Genomic DNA, 19,735 nt, shown 5'->3' with positions numbered 1-19,735 from the left:
ATAAGCAGGGTGACAATATATACCCATTTTTAAACCAGTCCATTGTTCCATGTCTGGTTCTAACTGTTGTTTCTTGACCTTCATACAGGTTTCTTAGGAGGCAGGTAAGGTGGTCTGGTATTCCCATCTCTTTAAGAATTTTCCACAGTTTGTTGTGATCCACGCAGTCAAAGATTTTAGCGTAGTCAATGAAGCAGATGTTTTTCTGGAATTCTCTTGCTTTTTCTATGATCCAACAGATGTTGACAATTTTGGAACCTGTCAAATTCCAAAAAGTATCTAATCTCACTGGAATGCATCGAATTTATGGGATGATCTGCAGAAAACCAGAATCTTTACAGAAATGTAACATGCATCGTTTGAGTCGACATACTGAATGCTCTATTAAGGTCTTGAGTTGATCCTCTCAGATTGTACTGGATGGCTATTTTGGAACTTTTGCTCACCGCTCCTATCTGCCACACTGCAGGGGTTAGTAGTGCCAGAACACGGCTAAGTAACTGTATGGCCTTGGCGAATCTCTGACTTTACTGGGAATGTCTGTGGTGGTTGGGTCTTTAGAATGCCACTGACTGTGGGTTTCAGATGGAGACACCCTTATCTAGGTTAGGATGTTTCTTCCTAATCTTTAACTTACTAAGAGTTTAACAAGGGATGGATTTTAAATTTTACCAAATATTGTTTAATAAGGGATAGATTTTAAATTTTACCAAATGTTGTTTCAGCATCTGTAGAGACTATCATAAATTTTTCTCTAATAATCGAAGCTGCAATGAAAGCTGACAAGCAGCCACGGTGCCTCCTAATTTAGTCTATGTCTTCCTAGTTCCCCGCAAAGACTTCTGTAGAAGGATGTGCAAGGAGAAGCTTCAGGCCTGCAAGGATGATGTTGAAAGCCTTCTCAAGTTGGAAGCTTCACTTTCTTTCCAGGGAAAGGATATGTGCTGGATCAAATGCCCCTGTGATAGGAAGCGGCTCCTGGGGAGAGCGGTAGACAGCGTGCAGGAACCAAAGAGGAGTCAAGCGGGGTGGCCCCTCCCTCACCCCACAAATCAACACGCAGACCAAGTGCCCAGTCTGAGATGGGGGTTTTGGTACCTGACGTGTCCCATGCCCTGCAGCCATGACAGTCATGAGTCCTTCCTGCCACACGGCAGCCCCTGGCCAGGGCGTGCGGGTCAGGGAGCACTTCAGAAAGGAGCCGTCACACAAACAGCCATTCCTTCTACTCCTCCACCCCATGGCTACCCCTTGGTCCCCAGCCCCTCCTCCTGGTGTTGCTCCGCTCCTGCTCGTCACATCAGAACATGTGTCCTTACACAACTACGGGACTCCCCTAGAGTCAGCTGCTGCCCACTGTGAGCCTGACGCCGGGCTGTGGCCCACTCAGCCTCCCTGCTTCTCTTCCATCCCATTTGGGGGAGAGGGTGGGTGCCTGAGCCGGTGCCCCATGAAGTGGACACACACCCCCCCAAAGCAGAGGCCGGCACTGGCCCCTATGAGCAAGGGCCTTCACTGCTGCACCTCAGCGGCGCTGCCCTACCTATCCACCCAACACTGGGCCTGCGGGCTGCCCCCCTGCACAGAAGCAACAATAAAGGGAAAATGAGGGCAGAGCCCAGTCTGTCGTGGTTCTGAGAGGTAGATCGGGACAGGATACCGGGTGTGGCTTGTCCAACCCGATCTCATGTGAAGAGGCCAGTCTCCATGGATGAATCTTTCCTTCGGGCCACAAGGAGACCTAGCCCAAGCGGAGGCGGAAGGTGGAGATCTCCATGGGCTCCACGTAGACATCAGTGCTATTGGAGGGCGAGGCCAGAGGGTACAGCAGGGTCAAGGAGGTTGGCTGCAGGAAAACCACATCCAGGCCATGGAAGAGGCTGCCCAGGGCCACCTGTGGGGAGGGAGAAGGCGCAGGGCAGTGCTGGGAGCTGACCAGCCACGTGCTGCTGCTCTTCCTCTGGGTGACCTGTGTGACCCTCACTTCAGCACGGGCCCCTCCGCACACAGCAAGCACCTACACATGCACTCAGTCTGCGGAACCCTGGAACCCCTCTGTGGACCTCAGGGTGGGAACTGCTGCACTGAGCTGTGCGGTCTCTGACAACAAGGACTTTATCTTTTCTTTTTCTTCCCACACCGTGCGAGGCTTTGCAGGATCTTAGTTTCCCAACCAGGGGTTGAACCTGGCCCACAGGAGGGAAAGTGCTGAGACCTAACCACTGGACTGCCAGGGGAGTCCCAGCAGGGACCATGTCTTGATTTACCTCTGAATCACTGGCACCAGCATGCAGACGCATTGATCAGTGCTAGTCTTTGCTGGCTTAAACAATGACTAGGGTATGATGGCTTTTGGTTTTTAACTCCTGGTGTTTCTGTTTGTTTAACGCAGGTTCATACACGTGGAACCAAAGCTGTCTACCTGGACACCTCGTCTGGAACTGGCCCCTGCCAGGCCTCAGAGGCTTTGAAAACATGTCACCAGCTTCTCCCCCTTCTCTCCATGAAGTCCCAGCATTAACCCTGCCCACCTCCCCACTGGCTGCCTGTCTCAGTGAGCTCTGTGCCCACTGTGCCTGGTGATGTTTCCCTGCCCTCTGCTCCCTTCCCACACCGGGGCCCTGCTCACCTTGCCTTGGCTGGTGGTGCAGTTGAAACCCAAGTTCTTGGCCTCAAGGCCACAGTCAAAACCCTTGCGGTGTAAGAGGAGCGCGGTTTCTGCCGAGGGCAAGCCATCCTCCTGGTAACAGACACACGGGGCAGTGCATGTGTGTGCGCACGTGTGTATGGGTGTGGGGGCATGCGTGCGGGTGTGGGGGCGGGGAGGGGTCTCTGCAGGGCTCACAGGTAGGGCAGCACCTCTGCCAGGAAGGTAGGGTTGGATGGAGAGGAGTCTGGATGAGGAGAGGCAAGGTCCACTCAGAAGATCCAGCGCTGAACCGGACACTCACCTCGGCCTGGAGCGTCCGCAGGTTGAGCAGGTGGAAGTCACAGGGCAGTGAGGAGGCCAGAGGGTGAAAAGAGCGCAGAGCGGGGCCGGGGGCCTGCCTCCTGGCCACGGGCAGGGCGAGCACAGGGGTGTTCAGGTACATGGAGGTCAGGTGGCTGAGGAGGGACGGGAAGCTTGCAGAGGCGCCCTCGCGGACCTGCAGGACGGGCCGAGGTCTGGCTGAGGACACGGCACCGAGGGAGCGGGAGGACGCTCCTTTGCAGAGAGCGTCCCTGACATGTCTGGGTACATGGGGTGCCTGACTCCAGAACCCTTCAAGCACAGTCGCTTCCTGCCTCACACAGCTTAGGACGGGTGACCTCACTAGGCCACCGCAGCTCTAACTCTGGGGGCTTTTTGCTTCCTCATGCTCCCATCAGCAATGTCTCCTACCATGGAGATTCTCAGAGTAGGGAGGAGAAGGGAAGACAGACAGATGGACACTTCACCATGGAGGCTGGGCCTCTGATGCAGAAAGCCTCTGGGGCGACCCCAGTTTCAAGCTTGACCCACCCTGATGCTTGAACCCAGCGGTCTCCACTCCTTGGTCAGCTGACAGGGACGTCACACTCACAGGCCCGAGCCAGCTTTCTAAATTCATGTTCTTAGCGTCTCTTTCCTGTTGTCCAAATCTCACCCTTCCCTCAGACACGACCTCCACTACCCCTCGGCTGGGCCTCACAGCCACCTCCAGTTCCTCCCTCCCAGGGCTCAGTTCAAGCCAGCGACACTGCTTCCGGCGCCAACAGCCTCGGAGCAGCCATCCTGAAGACCCTCCCGGGCCCCCACTGCGGGAGTGATATGCCTCGAGCACAGTCTGAACAGCATTCCTTCAGCTCAGGTGCCTACTGGCCTCCAGGAGGAAGTCCAAAGTCTTCACCAGGCACTCCAGGCCTGTTCTGTCTGCCCCGAACCAGCCTCCATGGCAGCCCGCGCTGGCCCCAGGACTTTCTGCAGCCATGGAAATGCGCTACATCTGCACTGGCACAGCAGGCACCCCTTGGAATATGACTAGTCTGAATGAAGAACTGAACCTGCGATTATACTTAGTTTTGAACACATTTAAATGGCCACACATGGCTAGTGGCTGTCACACCGGACAGGTGGCTCTGATCCAACTGGGTGAATTCACGGCTCTTACCCTTCACATTCTTTCTTGCCTCCCACCCTGTGCCTTGGTTCAAATGTGTAGGGCAGACCCCCACTCATCAGAGATGCTCATGGATGACACCTCCTCCAGGAAGCTGTCCTGGATTCCACTATGTTCTCTCATTCCTCAGGACCCGGGGACATACCCATTTTCTACTTTTAATTTGCACACACACAGCTCATTCCCCACCCCTACTCACGAGTCAATTCCTAGAGTGCAGAGTCAGTATCGTATGCATTTGCTGCCCTCTCAGCCCTCACAGCACAGCGAGAGCCCAGCAGCTATTTGACGAGTGAGTGACCAAGCCCCAGATGGGGGATCGGGCAGCAGGCTCTGCCACCAGGGATTCCAACTCCAGCTACACATCACTAAGGCTAGTTTGACACCGCATCACTGGCCCTTACCTCTCGGTTCCTGTTCCTGCTGCTGTGAAAGATCAAGCCCCTAAACATGGCTGCCAGTTTGGAGAAAAAGCCAGGCTGGTGGGGGCAAAGAAAGCCGTGAGATGATTGGGGCAGCAACAAAGAGGGGAAGAGGACACAGGGGCGGGTGGGAAGGTGAGAGATGAGCACGAGGAGGCACAGACAATAGGGAGCTGTGGAGAGGGAGGTGCCAGGCTGCGTGAGATGGAGCAGCAGAGCGTCAGACTCATTTCCCGCTGACCCGGGATCAGGCCCTACTCTGGCTACATCTGCGCGCCTCAAGGAGGCTCCCAGGCCGGGGCTGGAACCCAGGGCCACCCGTGGGCCTAGCCTGACCTGGGTCCTGGGGGGAGGCCCAGAACTCACCTCCCTGCCTGGGGTTCGCCGTTCCAACAGGAGGCGGAAGTGGTTGCAGGTTCTCTTGTTGTCCTTGAGGCCTTGGCCGAGGCCCCGGTTGTCGTCCTGCATCAGTCTCCGGTCCAAGATCACCTCTAGCTGGCCTGGGGGAGTTCACTGTGAGCCCCCGGCCTGCCTCCCTCGACCCCAAGCAGATGCCAGCCTCTGGAAGCAGCCCACCCAAGGCCCAAGGGGAAAGCCTGGCTGGAAGGTGAGTCATTCAGGGAACAAAGCAGCCAAGAAACTGGGAGCTGGACGGGGCCGAGGGAAGGGCTGTGACCCTGGCGGCTCGCTGCCCGTGTGTTCCGTGGCTCAGGAGTAGGGCCGGTCTGGGTGCCCAGGCAGGGACCCGTCTCTGGGCTGCCTACATACAACAAAGTAAGCAGCAACCACAAAACCCTATCAACCGCCAGGGGAAGCTGCTGCAGAGACCCTTACCCGGGCCAGGCTTTGTCAGGTTGGGCAGATTTTGTTGTGACTAGAACACATGCTTCCCACCGTGGTTCTACGCAGGACAGACCCCAACTCTGTCCACCACATCCGTCAAAGGAGGGAGCGAGAGGACAGTCAAACAGCAGGTGATCGACCACCTCTCCTTTCCTTTAAAAATATGCCTGGGGGAGGGGCTCAAAGTGTACATATGTGGGAACGAGGATTTTTTTCCAGCACCTTTTTTTTCAAGACTCTCTTGAGGGGAGCCCATACAGAGCTCTACCCGTCCTCCCGTATCCCCTTCCTAACTTCTGTGCCTCCTTGGTTTTTACCCTGAGCAACCACAGAAAGACACCCCCAATCCTAAAACAGATCCCTTGCATGTAAAACCGCCACTGTGAGCGCACCGTTTTCTGAAAGGGCAGGGGGACTGAGGCGGGACACTCGGCTGAGTGAGGAGTCTTACAACTGGGTGACCACGGGCAAAGGGGCAGCAGGCCTTCCAGCAGGGGGCCAGGTCCCCACCATGCTCGCTGCGGGCCCCGCAGAGCCTGGATCGGGCACCCCTGGCTCAGCCCCCCTTGGCTCAGCCCTGCCAAACGTTCCAGCCCAAAGGCGGCCAGCCTGACGGCCTTGGAAGGCCCCAAGTGCCGACTGTTCGCTTCACCCAAGGACACAGGAGCCGCCTGCACTGCCTGGGTGGCCAGCTCCAGGTCGGTCCTCTCAGGTCCTCCTTCTGATTCTCGAGACCGCCCTTCTCTCTTTTTGGTCATTGTCTTTTAATGACGGCTAGCAGAAAGACAGGACACATTCTTCTCTTCTGCTGAATAATTCATCCTAACCCCACACTGTTCCGCCTGTACCTACCCTGGCCCTCCCAGGAGAAGGCACACACCCACTTCAGCTGACGATCCCCCTCACTGCCTGCTGCTTCTGGAGGGGATCCAACAGGCCACCCCCTCCCATCACCCCAACAGCTGCCGGCAGCGGGGAGAGGGGGCAACAGCAGGCAGCTGCCTTCCTGTCATCCCCCACTGGGCCTGTGGCTGACCGGGAGAGGGAGAGGCCCACGAGGGGACAGGCCTCGGGGGCAGGGATGGGCTTCTCAAGCTTGCCCTCTACACCCGTCCCACCACACACACACACAGCACCTGCTCCGCACTCACCATCGTGGAGGCTGGAGACGCCCAGGGCCTGGGCCGTGTGCAGCGTGAGGCGGTTCTGGGCATCCTGGAGGTAGGCCATGATGGGCATGGGGTAGAAGTTGGCCTGCAGGGGCAGCTTCTTCAGATACCGTCGGGGCTGCACCTGCGGGCGAGGCCAGCCGATCAGGGGCGTCCCGGCCCCCTTTGGGCCCCCATCACGCTCCGATTCCTCCTTCTCTATCAGAGCAGATCGCCCGCCAGGGCCTGTGATGCAGCCAGTAAACACTGTCAAGCTCTGCGCTCCGCGGGGTCTCTGGGCCCCAGGCCTGAGGGGTCACCTGAAAGCCGTTGAGGTCCGTGAAGAAGATGCCCTGGCTGTTGATGTCCGTGCGAATGCGCAGGGCCAGCTCCTTGTTGACATAGTCCCGGATGTCCACCAAGGACGACACATCCAGGGACAGCCCCTCCACCCCTGGGTGCAGGACAAAGAGAGAGGCTGAGTGGAGTGAGCCACAGCCAGAGAGGGTGCCCCAGGGGAGTCCCAGCACTTGCGGCCAAGCTCTACTCCAAGAAAGCTAAACAACGTGCTTTCTGGGGACAGATGTGCGAACAGACACAGACAGCGGGCAGGAGCAAGAGCGCGTCACAGCCCATGGAGCCACACCTTCCTCCCCACACTCCCCGTCTGCGGGGCTCACCAGGCAGGTTATACAGCCGGACCACCTGGTGAACATGCTCGTAGCAGGCAACCACCTCTGAGAAGAAAGGGCCTTCTGTGACTCGCAGCACGGGTGGGTCCCTGGGGACGTAGGGCTGGGGAAAGAGCAGGGGGCAGCTGAATCCCCAGCACAAGAGCAAAACAGGGAGGAGCCGGCTGGCGTCAAGCAGCAGGACTTGTTGCCAGCAGGCTCTGGGCTGAGACCCCGGCCGAGCCAGGCCCAAGCCCCGCGTGGCGCTCCTCAGACCCCTGCCCCCCACAGGGGCAGTGGGTGAGGCGAGGAAGGCCCGTGCCCCTCCTCATGCCTGCTGCTCGTGAAGCCTCCCAGGGCCCCCTGGGGTTTGTGGGGTGTCCTCAGGGTACCTTGGCCTCGCCGTCAGGCAGAAAGAGGTAGGCTCCACTCTTGTCTTTGGACGAGCGGGTGCCATAGACGAGGAACTCCATGTCCACCCGCTGTTCCTGCTCCTCATCCACCCTTCGGACGCTCTGCCAAGAAACACAGCCCTGACCCCTGGCCCCACACCAGCACATCAGGCCTGCCCCCTGGGAAGGCACGGACGAACCTCCCCAAGGAGCCCAGCGCGGCTTCCCTGTGCTGTTGGCTCGGGGCCGGCACTGCCCCCTCCCAGGTCCACCGCCAGCCAGGTGGCAGCGCTCACGGGCCGGAGGCAGCTCGCGTGACCCGCTCCAGCGCCCAGCCCCTGGCCCTTTACCTTGAGGAGCCCGGTAAGGCCTGAGAACCAGACCTGCATGTAGCGGTTGCTGAGGGCGAAGTCACTGGTGCCCGAGTCAATGACACGGAGAGGGAATGCCTCATTCCTGCTGACGGACAGCGGCCGCCCGTGTAGGTAGACGCGCACGGAGGAGGGCAGCGTGCGGGGCCCGTCCAGGCCCTGCTGCAGCTGCAGCACGCCAAGACCCAGCGCTGGCAGGCGGACAGGCACAGACACCTGCGGGCACGGGAGGGCTGATGGCCTCGGACATGGGCCTGGGGTCCTGGCCTAAGAGCCCAAGCAAATCCTGCACCCACTGGGGGGGACTTTGTCACCTCTCAAAGGGCAGGTGAGGCGACTTGCACCTCATCAAGACTTTCATGAGTCTCCAATGATACTCGGAAAACCATGAAATGGTAACCACACGTTAAGATTTCAAGAAAAATCTGCTGAATGAATGAATAATGGGACAACGTAACCATGTCCTTCCTACTGTCACACTACAGCAAACGTTACCTTCCTTTCAAGGACAGACCCAAACCCCAGGAGTGACCAAACTCCAGGCAACTCCTCTCCTCAAGACACCAGCCCCCAACATGAGGAGTAAGAAGGCTGTGAGCAGGAGGTTGGGAAGCCAGTGTCAAGAGACAGTCTGAGGCCCCGGGGAGAGGCCGAGGATCAGCAGAGAGGGCTGTGGCAGGGCCCCACGTGCCGAGCCCCCCTCACCTGATAGACGTCAGGGACCATGTCGGTGGCAGAGCTCCAGTGTGCGCTGATCTGCACGGCCAGGGGCTGACCCTCCTCCGAAAGCACACGTACCCGGGGTGAGCTCACCAGCAGGGACACCACGCTGAGCCGCTCCTGCTCCAATGGGTTGAACAGCACCACATACCTGTGAGCAGAAGGCAGGCTCACCCAGGAGGCCCCTGCTCTGGGGGAACGGGAGGAGGAACACGGCCAGGCCAGGAGTCCCTCAGAGTGCGGCGGCAGCTGGGAGGGGTGGAGAGCCAGGCTCACCTGGGTGAGGATTCCAGCTGGATCACTGTGCGCTCTGGAAGGGCATCATGATTTAAGCGGGTGTCATCCTGGAATTAAGTCAGGGGGAGGGGAGAACCATCGCATGGCTCAACCTGACTCAGAGACTTGCCTCCCCAGGCCCCAACCTGTCCTGATGGGGACCAGCGGCTGTGCTGGGCAGGGATTTTTCACCCCAGGACGGGGAGGGAAAAGAAGAGCAAGGCCCTTGCACCACAGCTCTCGGCCCAGGCCCGCACACCAGAGGTCCCCGCAGGCAGACGCAGGAGCGGGGCTCACCATCTGCAGGAAGGGCACCTCTGGGTCAAAGTGGTAGGCCTTCTTGTCCCCCAGCACCAGGTAGTGAGCTGCATTCATGATGACCTGCTTCAGGCTGACAAGGGAGCGCAGAAGCCTGGGAGGGCGGGCAGGAGAGGGACCAGGGGAGAGGTGACCACTGAGAGACTGTCCACCGGCCGGCAGGGCGAGCCCCCAGCAGGCCAGCCCACGGACCACCCGGTGCATCCTCATATTGGGGATGGTGGGCAGCGGCACAGAGTGGGTGGGGAAGAGGAGGGGACTCCCACCTGACCCCATAGTCCACCACAACGGCCTCCTTGGCGGTGCCTGTGATGGCGTCGTGGTGCTGGAAGAGCCCCAGCGTGCGCCGAGCGTCCGTCAGAAGGGCAAAGTTCGAGAGCGGGAACTGGCTGGCCAGTCCAGCGCGGCGGGCGTGAGCCACAGCCAGGCTGTACAGGATCTCTGCGCCCCTGCCCAGACAGACAAGTCGGCCTCCTGCCACACAGCTCACCTGGGCCCACCCCCGCTCTGCAAGCCCCACGCCTCTTCCTTCCTCCCCTTCTCTGTGTCCTGGTCTCCATGCCCTTCATGTCCCTGTTCAGCCAATCCAGCCCCTCCTTGAACCCTTCTCCCTCCAGCCTGGAAGCGGCGTCTCACCGCAGGTGTGCTTCCAGGACGCGGTCCAGGTTCTTGTAGAAAGGCCGTGAAGTGTAATAGCCTGTCCAGTAGTGGTCCTCCCGGTCCGCGTAGGAGAAGAAATCCCCGCTCAGCACAGGGAAACCTGGAGGCCGGACCCCCGGCTCCACCCCTGTCCTCTTGTATAGAGCGTCAAAATAGTCGGAGAGGGTGCCAAACTGGGCCTGTGGGGACCCCAAAACCCCCTTCCATCAGCTCGAGTCTTCTGGGAATTCTGGCTCCCCGTGCCACAGCTGGGGGTGAGGGGGAGCAATCTGGTCTATGCAGAGGGTAGTCCCTGGACCTGGCCTGGACCTCACAGAAGCTGGGGAGCCTGGGAAAGAATTGTGACAAAAAAGGAAAAACACACCCAAGAATTGCGAATGTACCCCTGCTCTGGAGTGGTATTGGGGAGCAGGAGACCTCACAGGAAGGGCTGGGCTGCAGCCCCGCCGAGGCCCCCTCCCCAGCTCAGTGTCCCTTCACACCTGCACGTGGAGGTCAGGCTTGCTGTTGAGGAAGTCGAAGAGCCGCTGGTAGTTGAAGAACTGGGCGTCCCACTCCTGGGGCTTGTCGTAGCGGAAGTCATCGCCCAGCGGCACCAGGAGCACGTTGCTCCGGAAGAGCCGGGACTTCTTCCTGTACTGGTCCAGGAGCAGGCCTGCCCTGCGGGTGGGGAGGGGAACCGGCTCACGCGGAGCCTCACCCAGATCCTGAGGCGAGCCAGCCCAAGAGGCGCCCGCCCGAGAGGCGCCCCCTCATACACCCCTGTCACGGACTCACTCGGCTCGTGGGTGGGAAACCCAGCCCCAGGGAGCCCAGGGTTCTCTGGGCAACTAGAGAGTTCTTCCCGAGGCAGGGCCTCAGTTCCCGGGGCTCCAGTTCTGCCCTGGACGCTGCACAGAACAAGTCAGTCCTCCATGCCCATGTCGGTCCCTCAGACAATCAAGATGTGTGAGTGTTCCCCTGGGCTTCCTCAGCAGGCTCTGCAATCCCTGCTCTTCCATCCCCACTCTTCTGTCTGTCTAGTTCCTACAGAGCAGCTGGGAATCCACTCACTGGCAGGTCTCTGAGTAGCCCATCAGCCAGGAACCCGGAGTGCAGGGCCCAGCACTGACCACGCACGTCCAGGGGAAGGCAGGCCACACTCCCGGTATGGCCAGAGTGGCCATGTGTTCACACAGGCGTGTTTGGCAGCCCTCACGCTCACCCCACCGTGCTGACGTTAGGGATCATGTTTTCTGTGCATGTGGCCCAGCAAGACCTTTTCTCATCCTGAACTTTCCTATCCTGTTTACGGACGCTAAGAGTAGAACCTTACAGTTATATCTAATGTTAACAGAAGTCTTATCTGGTTGGATTCAGCCCACATTTCAACCTCTTGAGATCTTCTGGGATCTGACACTCCAGCTTTACTTTGTCACCAGTCAGTGATGCGGCACAGCCCCGAGTGAAGAGCCCAGACCCGGGGTCCGGATGGCGCCAACGCCAGCTGTGCGTGCACCAGCTGTGCAGCCTCGGGCAACTTACTGAACCTCTCTGGGCCTCCGTTTCCACCAAATGAGGAAACTGCCTATCATCAGTGCCCACTATCACAGTACTGTGAGATTTAAAATGAACTGAATTGATATTTGTTACACACTTAAACAGTGCCTGGCACATAGTAGTAACTATATATAAACATGTCATTTTCTTTTTCATCCCAATCACTAATCTAATCAATAGAAAAACAGCCCTGTTGCGTTAACACCGCTCTCTTTTTAGACAAGCCTGGTGAGTGGCATGTCACGTGTGTCACACTTCAACCAGCCACTAATGTACTTGGTCCAGTTTGTTCTTTGCCATCTTGTTCTCAAGGAAGGACTCCTCAAATACCACCTTCCCCTAATTTATCAGCCCTGTAAGCCTTTTAAAGGAGAAAATGAGGCTATCTCCCATGACTTGCTCTGTAAACCTTGCCTAGCCTTAGATCACAGCTGCTGCTCCAAGAAAAAGTGTGCCTTAAAAGCCCAAGGGTTTTACTTGGAAGCAGCATTTAGATTTTTGGATTCTAGAAACAAAAGACTACTTTCTTTTGCTTTTGGTCACATGTTTCACCTCTTGGATGTCATGGAAACTGGAGTGTTGCAACACAAAAACCAGTTCAACTGGTTACATTCTTAAGGCCAGTCCAGTTCTGGCTGAATCATTGTTTAGCTCTCTCTTAACCCACCTTTTCCTAGGGGAGCCATTTCAGCAACATTTTTAGGGGTCCCCAAGGATTTTCTCAAAGGGGTCTGTTTTCTGTGGGGCAGGACAGAATGTGCATCTGAATGAGACTCCAGGTGCACAGAGCCTGAGGAACCTGGCTGACTGCAAGGCAAGGCAGGAGGCCTGAGCTTAATGAAGGCACAGCAGGCTGAAGGTTGGAAGGCGCTGCACTAATCTGAGAATCATTTGCCTCTGAGGCAGTCCACTGGCTCCAACATTAGTTTATGAGGACACTGGAAAACACGCTCATTTGGGAAAATAAAACCCTTCTGGAAAAGGTGGTACCTTAGAGCCACTCTGGTTTTTCAGGAAAACGTACTAAAAGAATTGTCACTGCAAGGGCTGTGGGCCTGAACTCACCAACAGACCCTGCCCCCATTTTATGAACGTGGAACCTGAAGCCTGCCTTGCAGCAACAGCCCCGACATGTCTGCACAGGGAGAATGGCACCACCACACCCAGTCCAGGGCAGGGAGCAAGTACCTCTCGGCCACATTGGCCTCCGTGATAGCCCGGGGCGGCACCTTCCAAGGGCAACTGATCCGCCCACCAGGCAAGCGCTTGAAATCGAACTGGCAGCAGATCTTCGGATCCGGGCCACACGTATGGGGGACATCGTAGCTGTAGAAAGGCATCATGTGGCAGAAGATGTCTGTGCTGGCGTCTGAGTCTACAGAAGACACGCCAAAGAGTCAGGTCGTGGAGCTGGGCTCAGGGAAGCCGGCGGGGGAGGTAACTACTCCAGCTAAAGGCAGGAGGTACACTCAAGGCTGCGAGGATATGCTGGCCAGGGTAAGGACCAAGGAGGGCAGGGGAGCCCATGGCTCCTCCAGGGATCAGATAGGCTCCGCAGTGGCCAATCCCCTACCTAACCTGAAGGCGAGCGCTTCTGATGGTCTACACCAGTGCTCTGAAGGAGTGGTGGGTCTTATTTCTCAAACCCCTGGCCTTCCCCCGGGAGAACTACCACTGCGACCCCCTCCACCCTACCTGGCCTTACCCCAGGTCTGCCTCCACATGAACTCCAGGCTGTGGCTGGCGGCAAAGTGCTTCTTGATGGCGTAGTGTACCCTCTGGATGAGCATGCTGGTCAGGTTGGCTCGGCGCAGCAGGTAAGGCATGGTAGGGCTGTATCCAAAGGGGTCCACCGCCCAGCCCGAGCGCGGGGTTGCACCTGGGCAGGGGCACAGAAGTCAGAGGCCTGAACGCCCCAGGGCCTGGCCACGGGTCCTCGGCCCCACAGCCCCTCCTGCCATCACCCTGCAACCATGCTGCTGCAATCAGCCTTGAAAGGAAGCATCCTCTGCCCACCCCAGGCCTTATAGCCCCACTGCTGTCCTCTGGCCCAGTGACAGGGGCAGACTCCGGCTCCTGAGCCCGTACTCACCCAGGTTCTTCTCCAGCCACTGGTGGCCCTCAATGAGCTGGTCAATCAACGCAAAATAGTGGGAGTTGGCCTCATCCGGCATCACCCAGCCTCCTGTTGCAATCTCCAGCTGCCCGTTTCCCACCAGCCTGGAGTTAAGAGCGCACACTCAGCCTGGGGTAGAGACCCTCTGCCCAGTCCTGCCAACCAAGGAGGGGACCTGTGTGCACTGGGCTCCCTGAGCCAGTTTACCTGAACCCAGGACCAACCACGAGAATAGACACGTGCCCTCCTTTCCCTCCAGCCAACCTCCAGCTATTCTGGCTCTGTTCATCCCTGGACTCGGTCTGCATTTCCAGGGCCAGGCCCTCCATTTTCTCTCCCCTGTGCTCACACTACTGTGACTTTTCCTAATACCCAGTTCAGTTCAGTCGCTCAGTCGTGTCCGACTCTTCGCGACCCCATGAATTGCAGTACATCAGGCCTCCCTGTCCATCACCAACTCTCGGAGTTCACCCAAACTCACGTCCATCGAGTCGGTAATGCCATCCAGCCATCTCATCCTCTGTCGTCCCCTTCTCCTCCTGCCCCCAATCCCTTCCAGCATCACAGTCTTTTCCAATGCGTCAACTCTTCGCATGAGGTAGCCAAAGTACTGGAGTTTCAGCTTTAAAATCATTCCTTCCAAAGAACACCCAGGACCAATCTCCTTTAGAATGGACTGGTTGGATCTCCTTGCAGTCCGAGGGACTCTCAAGTCTTCTCCAACACCACAGTTCAAAAGCATCAATTCTTCGGTGCTCAGCTTTCTTCCTAATACTAGTGACCCTCAAAACTGTTCCTGCTGCCTCGTCCCTGGCCCCTCTACCACCACACCTCATCTCTGCCGTCTCCTCTTGCCTCTCCCTGGCACCCACAGCTCCAGGAAAGGACTTCACACCCATCCTAGGACCCAGAGGGCCCTCTGCCTCCCCAGTGGGCACTGGCCTTCGGACTGCTGCTCTCTTTTGGGCACTGATGTTGTCCCACCACTTGGCGAAGAAGGAGACTTCTGCCCAGATGAAGCGCCGCCGGGGGTCCTCCTGCAGCTTAGACACCATGTTGTTGAGGATGTGCTGGGTCTGTTCTGTGTAGTACTTGTCAAAGGTCTTGAGCCAGCCTGGGGGAGCCAACAAAGGGTCCCCTGAGGATGCCACCATCTTCTCCAACTGTCCCTCCCTTACCTTTGCCACCAGAAGGCCCACCTAAGCCAAAGCAACCTTGAGAAAGAAAAATGGGACTGGAGCAATCAGGTCCCCTGACTTCAGACTACACTACAAAGCTACCGTAATCAAAACAGTATGGTATGAGCACAAACCCAGAAATCAATAGAGTAGGATAGAAAGCCCACAGATAAACCCACACGCCTATGGTCACCTAACCTATGACAAAGGGGGTACAAATATACAATGGAGACTAGACAGTCTCTTCAGTAAGTGGTGCTGGGAAAAGTGGACAGCTACGTGTAAAAGAATGAAATCAGAACATTACCTAACACCATACACAAAACAAACTCAAAACGGATTAAAGATCTAAACCTAAGACCAGATACTATATACAACTTTTAGAGGAAAATGTAGGCAGAACACTCCCTGACATAAATCACATCTTTTTTGATCCACCTCTTAGAGTAATGAAAATAAAAGCAAAACAAAAATAAGCTAATGGGGCCTAATTAAACTTAAAGGCGTTTGCACAGTAAAGGAAACTATACACAAAAAGACACCAACAGAAGAAACTATTTGCAAATAAATCAACCAACAAGGGATTCATTTCCAAAATAAACAACTCATGCAGCTCAGTATCAAAAAATAAACCCAATAAAAAAAGGGGGGCAGAAAATCTAAATAGACATTTCTCCAAAGATATACAGACAGCCAAAAAGCATGTGAAAAAAATACTCAACACTATTAACTAGTAAAGAAATGCAAATAAAAACTACAACGAGGTTATCACCTCACACCAGTCAGAATTCCCATCATCAAAAAGTCTACAAATGCTAGACAGAGTGTGGAGAAAAGGGAGCCCTTCTACACTGCTGGTGGGAATATAAACTCATAACAACCATTATGGAGAACAGTATGGAGGTTCCTTAAAAAAACCTAAATATAGGTTGTATGATTCAGCAATCCCACTCCTGAGCATATACTTGGAAAAAACCAGAATTCGAAAAAATACACACACCTCAGTGTTCAGTGCAGCACTGTTTACATTAACCAAGACATGGACGCAACCTAAATGCCCGTCAACAGAGGAGTGCATAAAGAGGATGTGGTGTATACAAACAATGGAATATTACTCAGCCATAAGACAGGAATGGAAGAAATACCATTTGCAGCAACTTGGATGGACCTAGAGATTGTCATCCTGAGTGAAGTTAAGTCAGACTGAGAAAAACAAATATCATATGATACTGCTTATATATGGAATCTAAAAAAAATGGTACAAATGAATTTATTTAGAAAACAGACCCACAGGCATATAAAACAAACTTACGGTTACCAGAAGAAAGAGGGGAGAGGAATAAATTGGGAGACTGGGATTGACATAAACACACTACTATATACATAAAATAGATAGCTAACTGTAGGACCTACTGTATAGCATAGGAAACTCAATACTCTGAAATGACCTATAAAAGAAAAGAATCTATGAAAGAGTATACATATGTATAAATGATTCACTTTGCGGTACCCCTGAAACTAACAGAACATTGTAAATCAACTGTATTCCAATTAAAAAAATAAAATAAATAGGGCTTCTCTGGTGTCTCAGTGGTAAAGAATCTGCCTGCCAATGCAGGAGAGATGGGTTCGCTCTCTGGTCCAGGATGATCCCACATGCCTCGGGACAACTAAGCCCATGTGCCACAGCTACTGAGCCTGCGCTCTAGAGCCGGGAGGGCAACTACTGAACCCAAATGCCCTAGAGCCTCCTGTGCTCTGCAACGAGAGGCCACCACCACGAGAAGCCCTCACGCCACAACTGGACGGTAGCCCACACTTGCCACACCTAGAGAAAAGCTCACCTGGCAACCAAGACCCAGCACAGCCACACAAATACATTTTAAAAAAGACAGAAAGCTCTCTCCTTGGCTCCCGGGGTGCGCTGGGCACTCACTCACCTGGGTCGTTGTGAGAGTGGGGGACCACGAACACCTGCAGGTCCTCGGAGTCCCAGTCGTGTGGGCTGTAGGAAATGTCGAAGCCTTGCTTCCACACGCCGCCATCCACGTTGTCAAACGGCAACTCCTCTGATATAGTCAGCATCTGCCAGGCAGGAGGAGAGCAGCTCAGTGCCCTGGCCACGGCCACCGGGGGTCCCTGCCGGCTCTGACTCTTACCTGCAGCTCTGGCTTTGGGCCGCGGCCCCCCAAAGCAAACTGGCAGTCTTGAGGGGAGATAGAGAAGAAGCTGGGCCGGGGCTCTGGCGGCACCACCCAGGAGCCGTTGGCCACATAGTAGGGCAGCAGGGCGGGTGGGCCCTCCACGTTGGCCGTCAGCTCCAGCACAGAGTCTTTGATGTGGCTGATGATCTCATGGTTCTCCTCCAACAGCTGTTCCAGCTGTTCAATGCGGTTCTGTAGCACAGATATCTGACTCTGCCCCCAAAAAAGCAGAAAGCAGTCACCCCCAGCTCCCTATGTCACAAGGAGGATCACTGCATGCGGCTCACTGCCTGAGGCCTGACTATGATCCTTCCTTCCCAAATCGAAGGCAGGACCAGGAGCCTAAAGGGCCAGAAGGTAATGGGTGTGGTTTGAATCACTCCTGAGGACTGCAGCCCACTTGGGCTGGGAGTATCCTCACTCTCTAGCTTATGGATGGCAAGGATTTCACCTCCCATGCCTATTCTCGACAATCGTGTTGCCTACCTGGAGCACCGTTTGCTGACAAGGACTGCACTGGGGCTTAGTGGGAGGGAAAGCTGCAATCCACGAGCAATGTCTGCCAAGAATTCAGGTGGACAGAGCAGCAGTACCCAGGGCCATTTTTTCCTCTCTCCTTTCTTTTTTGCCATCATTGCCTACAGCTTTCTAGAAAATCTGCCTGTTGACCTGGGCTGCCATGACTCTCCAGCTGGAGCAATAACCTGATCCTGGATAATTTATGCAGGCAGAAGTTAGCAGCCAGGACTGACTCACCCGGGGGAAGTTCCCACCGTTCTGGTGTCGAGCAGGATCATGTTGTACTCGGTCCAACATGAGGTAGAGCGAGAAGACAGCCACGCAGAAGATAGCAGCCCCACACACTGTCACCTGCTTTTTCAGCTTCATACTGGCCTCCACACACACCTGGCTGGAGGGACAGCAGATGTAGCTCCGGCAAGCAAAAATCCCGTGGTGGTCTTTCCACCAAATGTCCCAATGAGTTCCTGCTCCTGCAGGACACCAATTTGCCTGACTCCAAAGAAACAAAAGCTTCTCGTGCTCTGTGACGACCTGGCAGGGTGGCATGGGGAGGCAGCTGGAAGGGAGGTTCAAGAGGGAGGTGACATATGTATACTTATGGCTAACTACTGTTGATTCACAGACTCAATGGACATGAGTTTGAGCAAACTCCCGGAAATAGTGAAGGACAGGGAAGCCTGCCGTGCTGCAGTCCACAGGGTCGCAAAGAGTCAGACACAACTTAGAGACTGAGCAATTCCTGTTATGACAGAAATCAACAAGACTCTAAAGCAATTATCCTTCAATTAAAAAACTGTTTAAATATGGGAGATATACATTAAAAAAAAAAGAAAAGAAAGCTTCTAAGCACAGAATCCTAACACTGGCTATGGACCCAACCTGGATTGTATTCTCCTGGCTGAGATACAGAAAGCACTAGTAAGACTAAGCACATTTGAGGGCAGTCCTGCCTGGTCATGGTAGCAGCTCTGTCCCTAGGGTGGACGTGACACTCTCTCCCACGTGGATGCCATTAAAAAACAACCGGATCACAAAACTTTCCAGCTGTGACTCCTGAGCTACCCATACAACTTCTTGTTATAACCAGCCGCCCACAGAGCTTGCCTACAAGAAAGACACAGCCAGTGAAAGGAGGCAGGTGTCCAGGCTCCCTGGCCATGAGTCTCTAATTTCAGAGGAATAAACTGGTATCTATTTTGATTTAAAAGATACAGCCAAAGCTCCAAGAGACTAACAAGAAAGCCTTTCTCCCTGCCTGCTTGGATCAGACTGGTACTCACCAAAAACACTTCCTGGCACAGTTCCTCTTATTCAGGAATACAGAATGAATTAAAAAAAAAAAAAAAAAGCAGCAGCCACGGCTTATGTTTCTTACAAAGTCCTCTCCCTGTTCTAATTCCCACAGTGGGCAACTTTCAGCCTCTGCTTACAGACCATTTAGGGTCTGTAAGCCCGTGGTGATGGATGTCGAAGATCCCCTGGGTGGGGAGAAGCCAGGCACAGCTGCGGGGCTGTGGGGCAACTTAAGAGTATCAGCGCCCTCCACCACCGCCCGTGGCCCGCACTTGCCTGCGGGGCTGAGAGAGACCTCTAGCCGCCGGGCGAGCGGGGGCGGGAGCGGCCGCTCCAGAGCCTTCTTCCAACCCTGGGGCTGAGACGCTCTGTCGCCTCGGCAGCGTTGTGCCCTACTTAGCACGATCTGATTCCGCTCAGGAGCCTCCGGGCAATATTTTTAGCCCTGGTAGGCTGGGTCCAGGGCACAGGAGGTGGAGAGCTGGGGAGAGAAAGTGGGATCACCGAGGGGGGCCGGCACCTGCCGCCGGGTCTTCGGCCACTGGCCAGCCCGCCCGCCTGCTGCCCGCAGCCCTCTCCCGGCCCTCCCAGCCCGCGGCGCTCCGAGGCTCGGCCGGGCGCAGGACCGCAAGGGCCACTGTCCGGTGAGGGGGCCGGAGCCACCTCGGGGGCCGGAGCCACCTCCGACCCCGAAGCACCACCGTACGCGCTCCTGACGCCCACGGCCGACCTCGGCCGGGGCCGCAGCCGGAGCCCCGTCCGCGCCCGCCCAGCGCGTTACCGTCCGCGGCCGGCCTCCGCTTCGCCCTGGGCCCCGCCGGCCGCGTTGCGTGCCCTCACACCCCCGGGGCCGGCGACCCGCGCGGAAGTAGCGACGCAGACGAAGGCGGGCGTCTGCCCTCCGATCGTTCCCAGAGGGGCCC

The 19,735-nt window shown here is 56.0% G+C and overlaps 2 protein-coding genes across 7 annotated transcripts in view; one reads left to right on the top strand and one right to left on the bottom strand.

The window, feature by feature from the left end:
• Positions 1 to 2,598, top strand: part of HDDC3 (HD domain containing 3) — a 10,877-nt gene extending 8,279 nt beyond the window's left edge. Inside the window, exon 4 of the mRNA XM_045163823.1 lies at positions 2,393 to 2,598. Within this exon, the coding sequence (XP_045019758.1) occupies positions 2,393 to 2,583 (191 nt within the window). The 3' untranslated portion in view covers positions 2,584 to 2,598. The remainder of the gene's footprint in view (positions 1 to 2,392) is intronic.
• On the bottom strand, positions 660 to 19,735 carry MAN2A2 (mannosidase alpha class 2A member 2). Of its 6 annotated transcripts, none has more exons than XM_044933201.1 (25): positions 19,594 to 19,735; positions 18,800 to 19,293; positions 17,754 to 17,907; positions 16,953 to 17,210; positions 16,734 to 16,878; positions 14,558 to 14,729; positions 13,592 to 13,719; positions 13,205 to 13,378; positions 12,688 to 12,874; positions 10,443 to 10,620; positions 9,937 to 10,139; positions 9,567 to 9,749; positions 9,280 to 9,394; positions 8,983 to 9,050; positions 8,692 to 8,857; positions 7,966 to 8,202; positions 7,616 to 7,738; positions 7,233 to 7,347; positions 6,873 to 7,006; positions 6,556 to 6,697; positions 4,928 to 5,061; positions 4,544 to 4,618; positions 2,952 to 3,146; positions 2,630 to 2,740; positions 660 to 1,894 (listed from the first exon to the last, which is right to left on the bottom strand). In XM_044933201.1, exons 3-25 carry the CDS (start codon positions 17,883 to 17,885, stop codon positions 1,742 to 1,744), a joined length of 3,528 nt encoding a protein of 1,175 aa, XP_044789136.1. In that variant the 5' UTR covers positions 17,886 to 17,907; positions 18,800 to 19,293; positions 19,594 to 19,735; the 3' UTR covers positions 660 to 1,741. The 6 variants fall into 6 exon arrangements, with proteins under 6 accessions (XP_044789136.1, XP_044789134.1, XP_044789135.1 ...); XM_044933199.1 differs by having other exon boundaries at positions 19,089 to 19,293; XM_044933200.1 differs by having other exon boundaries at positions 17,754 to 17,903; positions 19,089 to 19,293.

The sequence above is a fragment of the Bubalus bubalis genome, chromosome 20, assembly GCF_019923935.1.
Source record: "Bubalus bubalis isolate 160015118507 breed Murrah chromosome 20, NDDB_SH_1, whole genome shotgun sequence".
NCBI classification, from domain to species: domain Eukaryota; kingdom Metazoa; phylum Chordata; class Mammalia; order Artiodactyla; family Bovidae; genus Bubalus; species Bubalus bubalis.
The sequence above is the reverse complement of the archived record's forward strand: the minus strand, read 5'-3'. Positions and strand labels throughout refer to the sequence as shown.

Bases quoted from the DNA above. Each gene is read 5' to 3' on its own strand.
- MAN2A2 (XM_025271762.2), bottom strand. From the start codon at position 18,065: ATGCCACCCTGCCAGGTCGTCACAGAGCACGAGAAGCTTTTGTTTCTT. The intron at 9,395-9,566 runs GTGGGAGTCCCC...CCGCCCTCCCAG, and splicing joins GTGGTGGACTATGGGGTCAG to GCTTCTGCGCTCCCTTGTCA. The intron at 2,741-2,951 runs GTGAGTGTCCGG...GTCTGTTACCAG, and splicing joins TGCGGACGCTCCAGGCCGAG to GAGGATGGCTTGCCCTCGGC.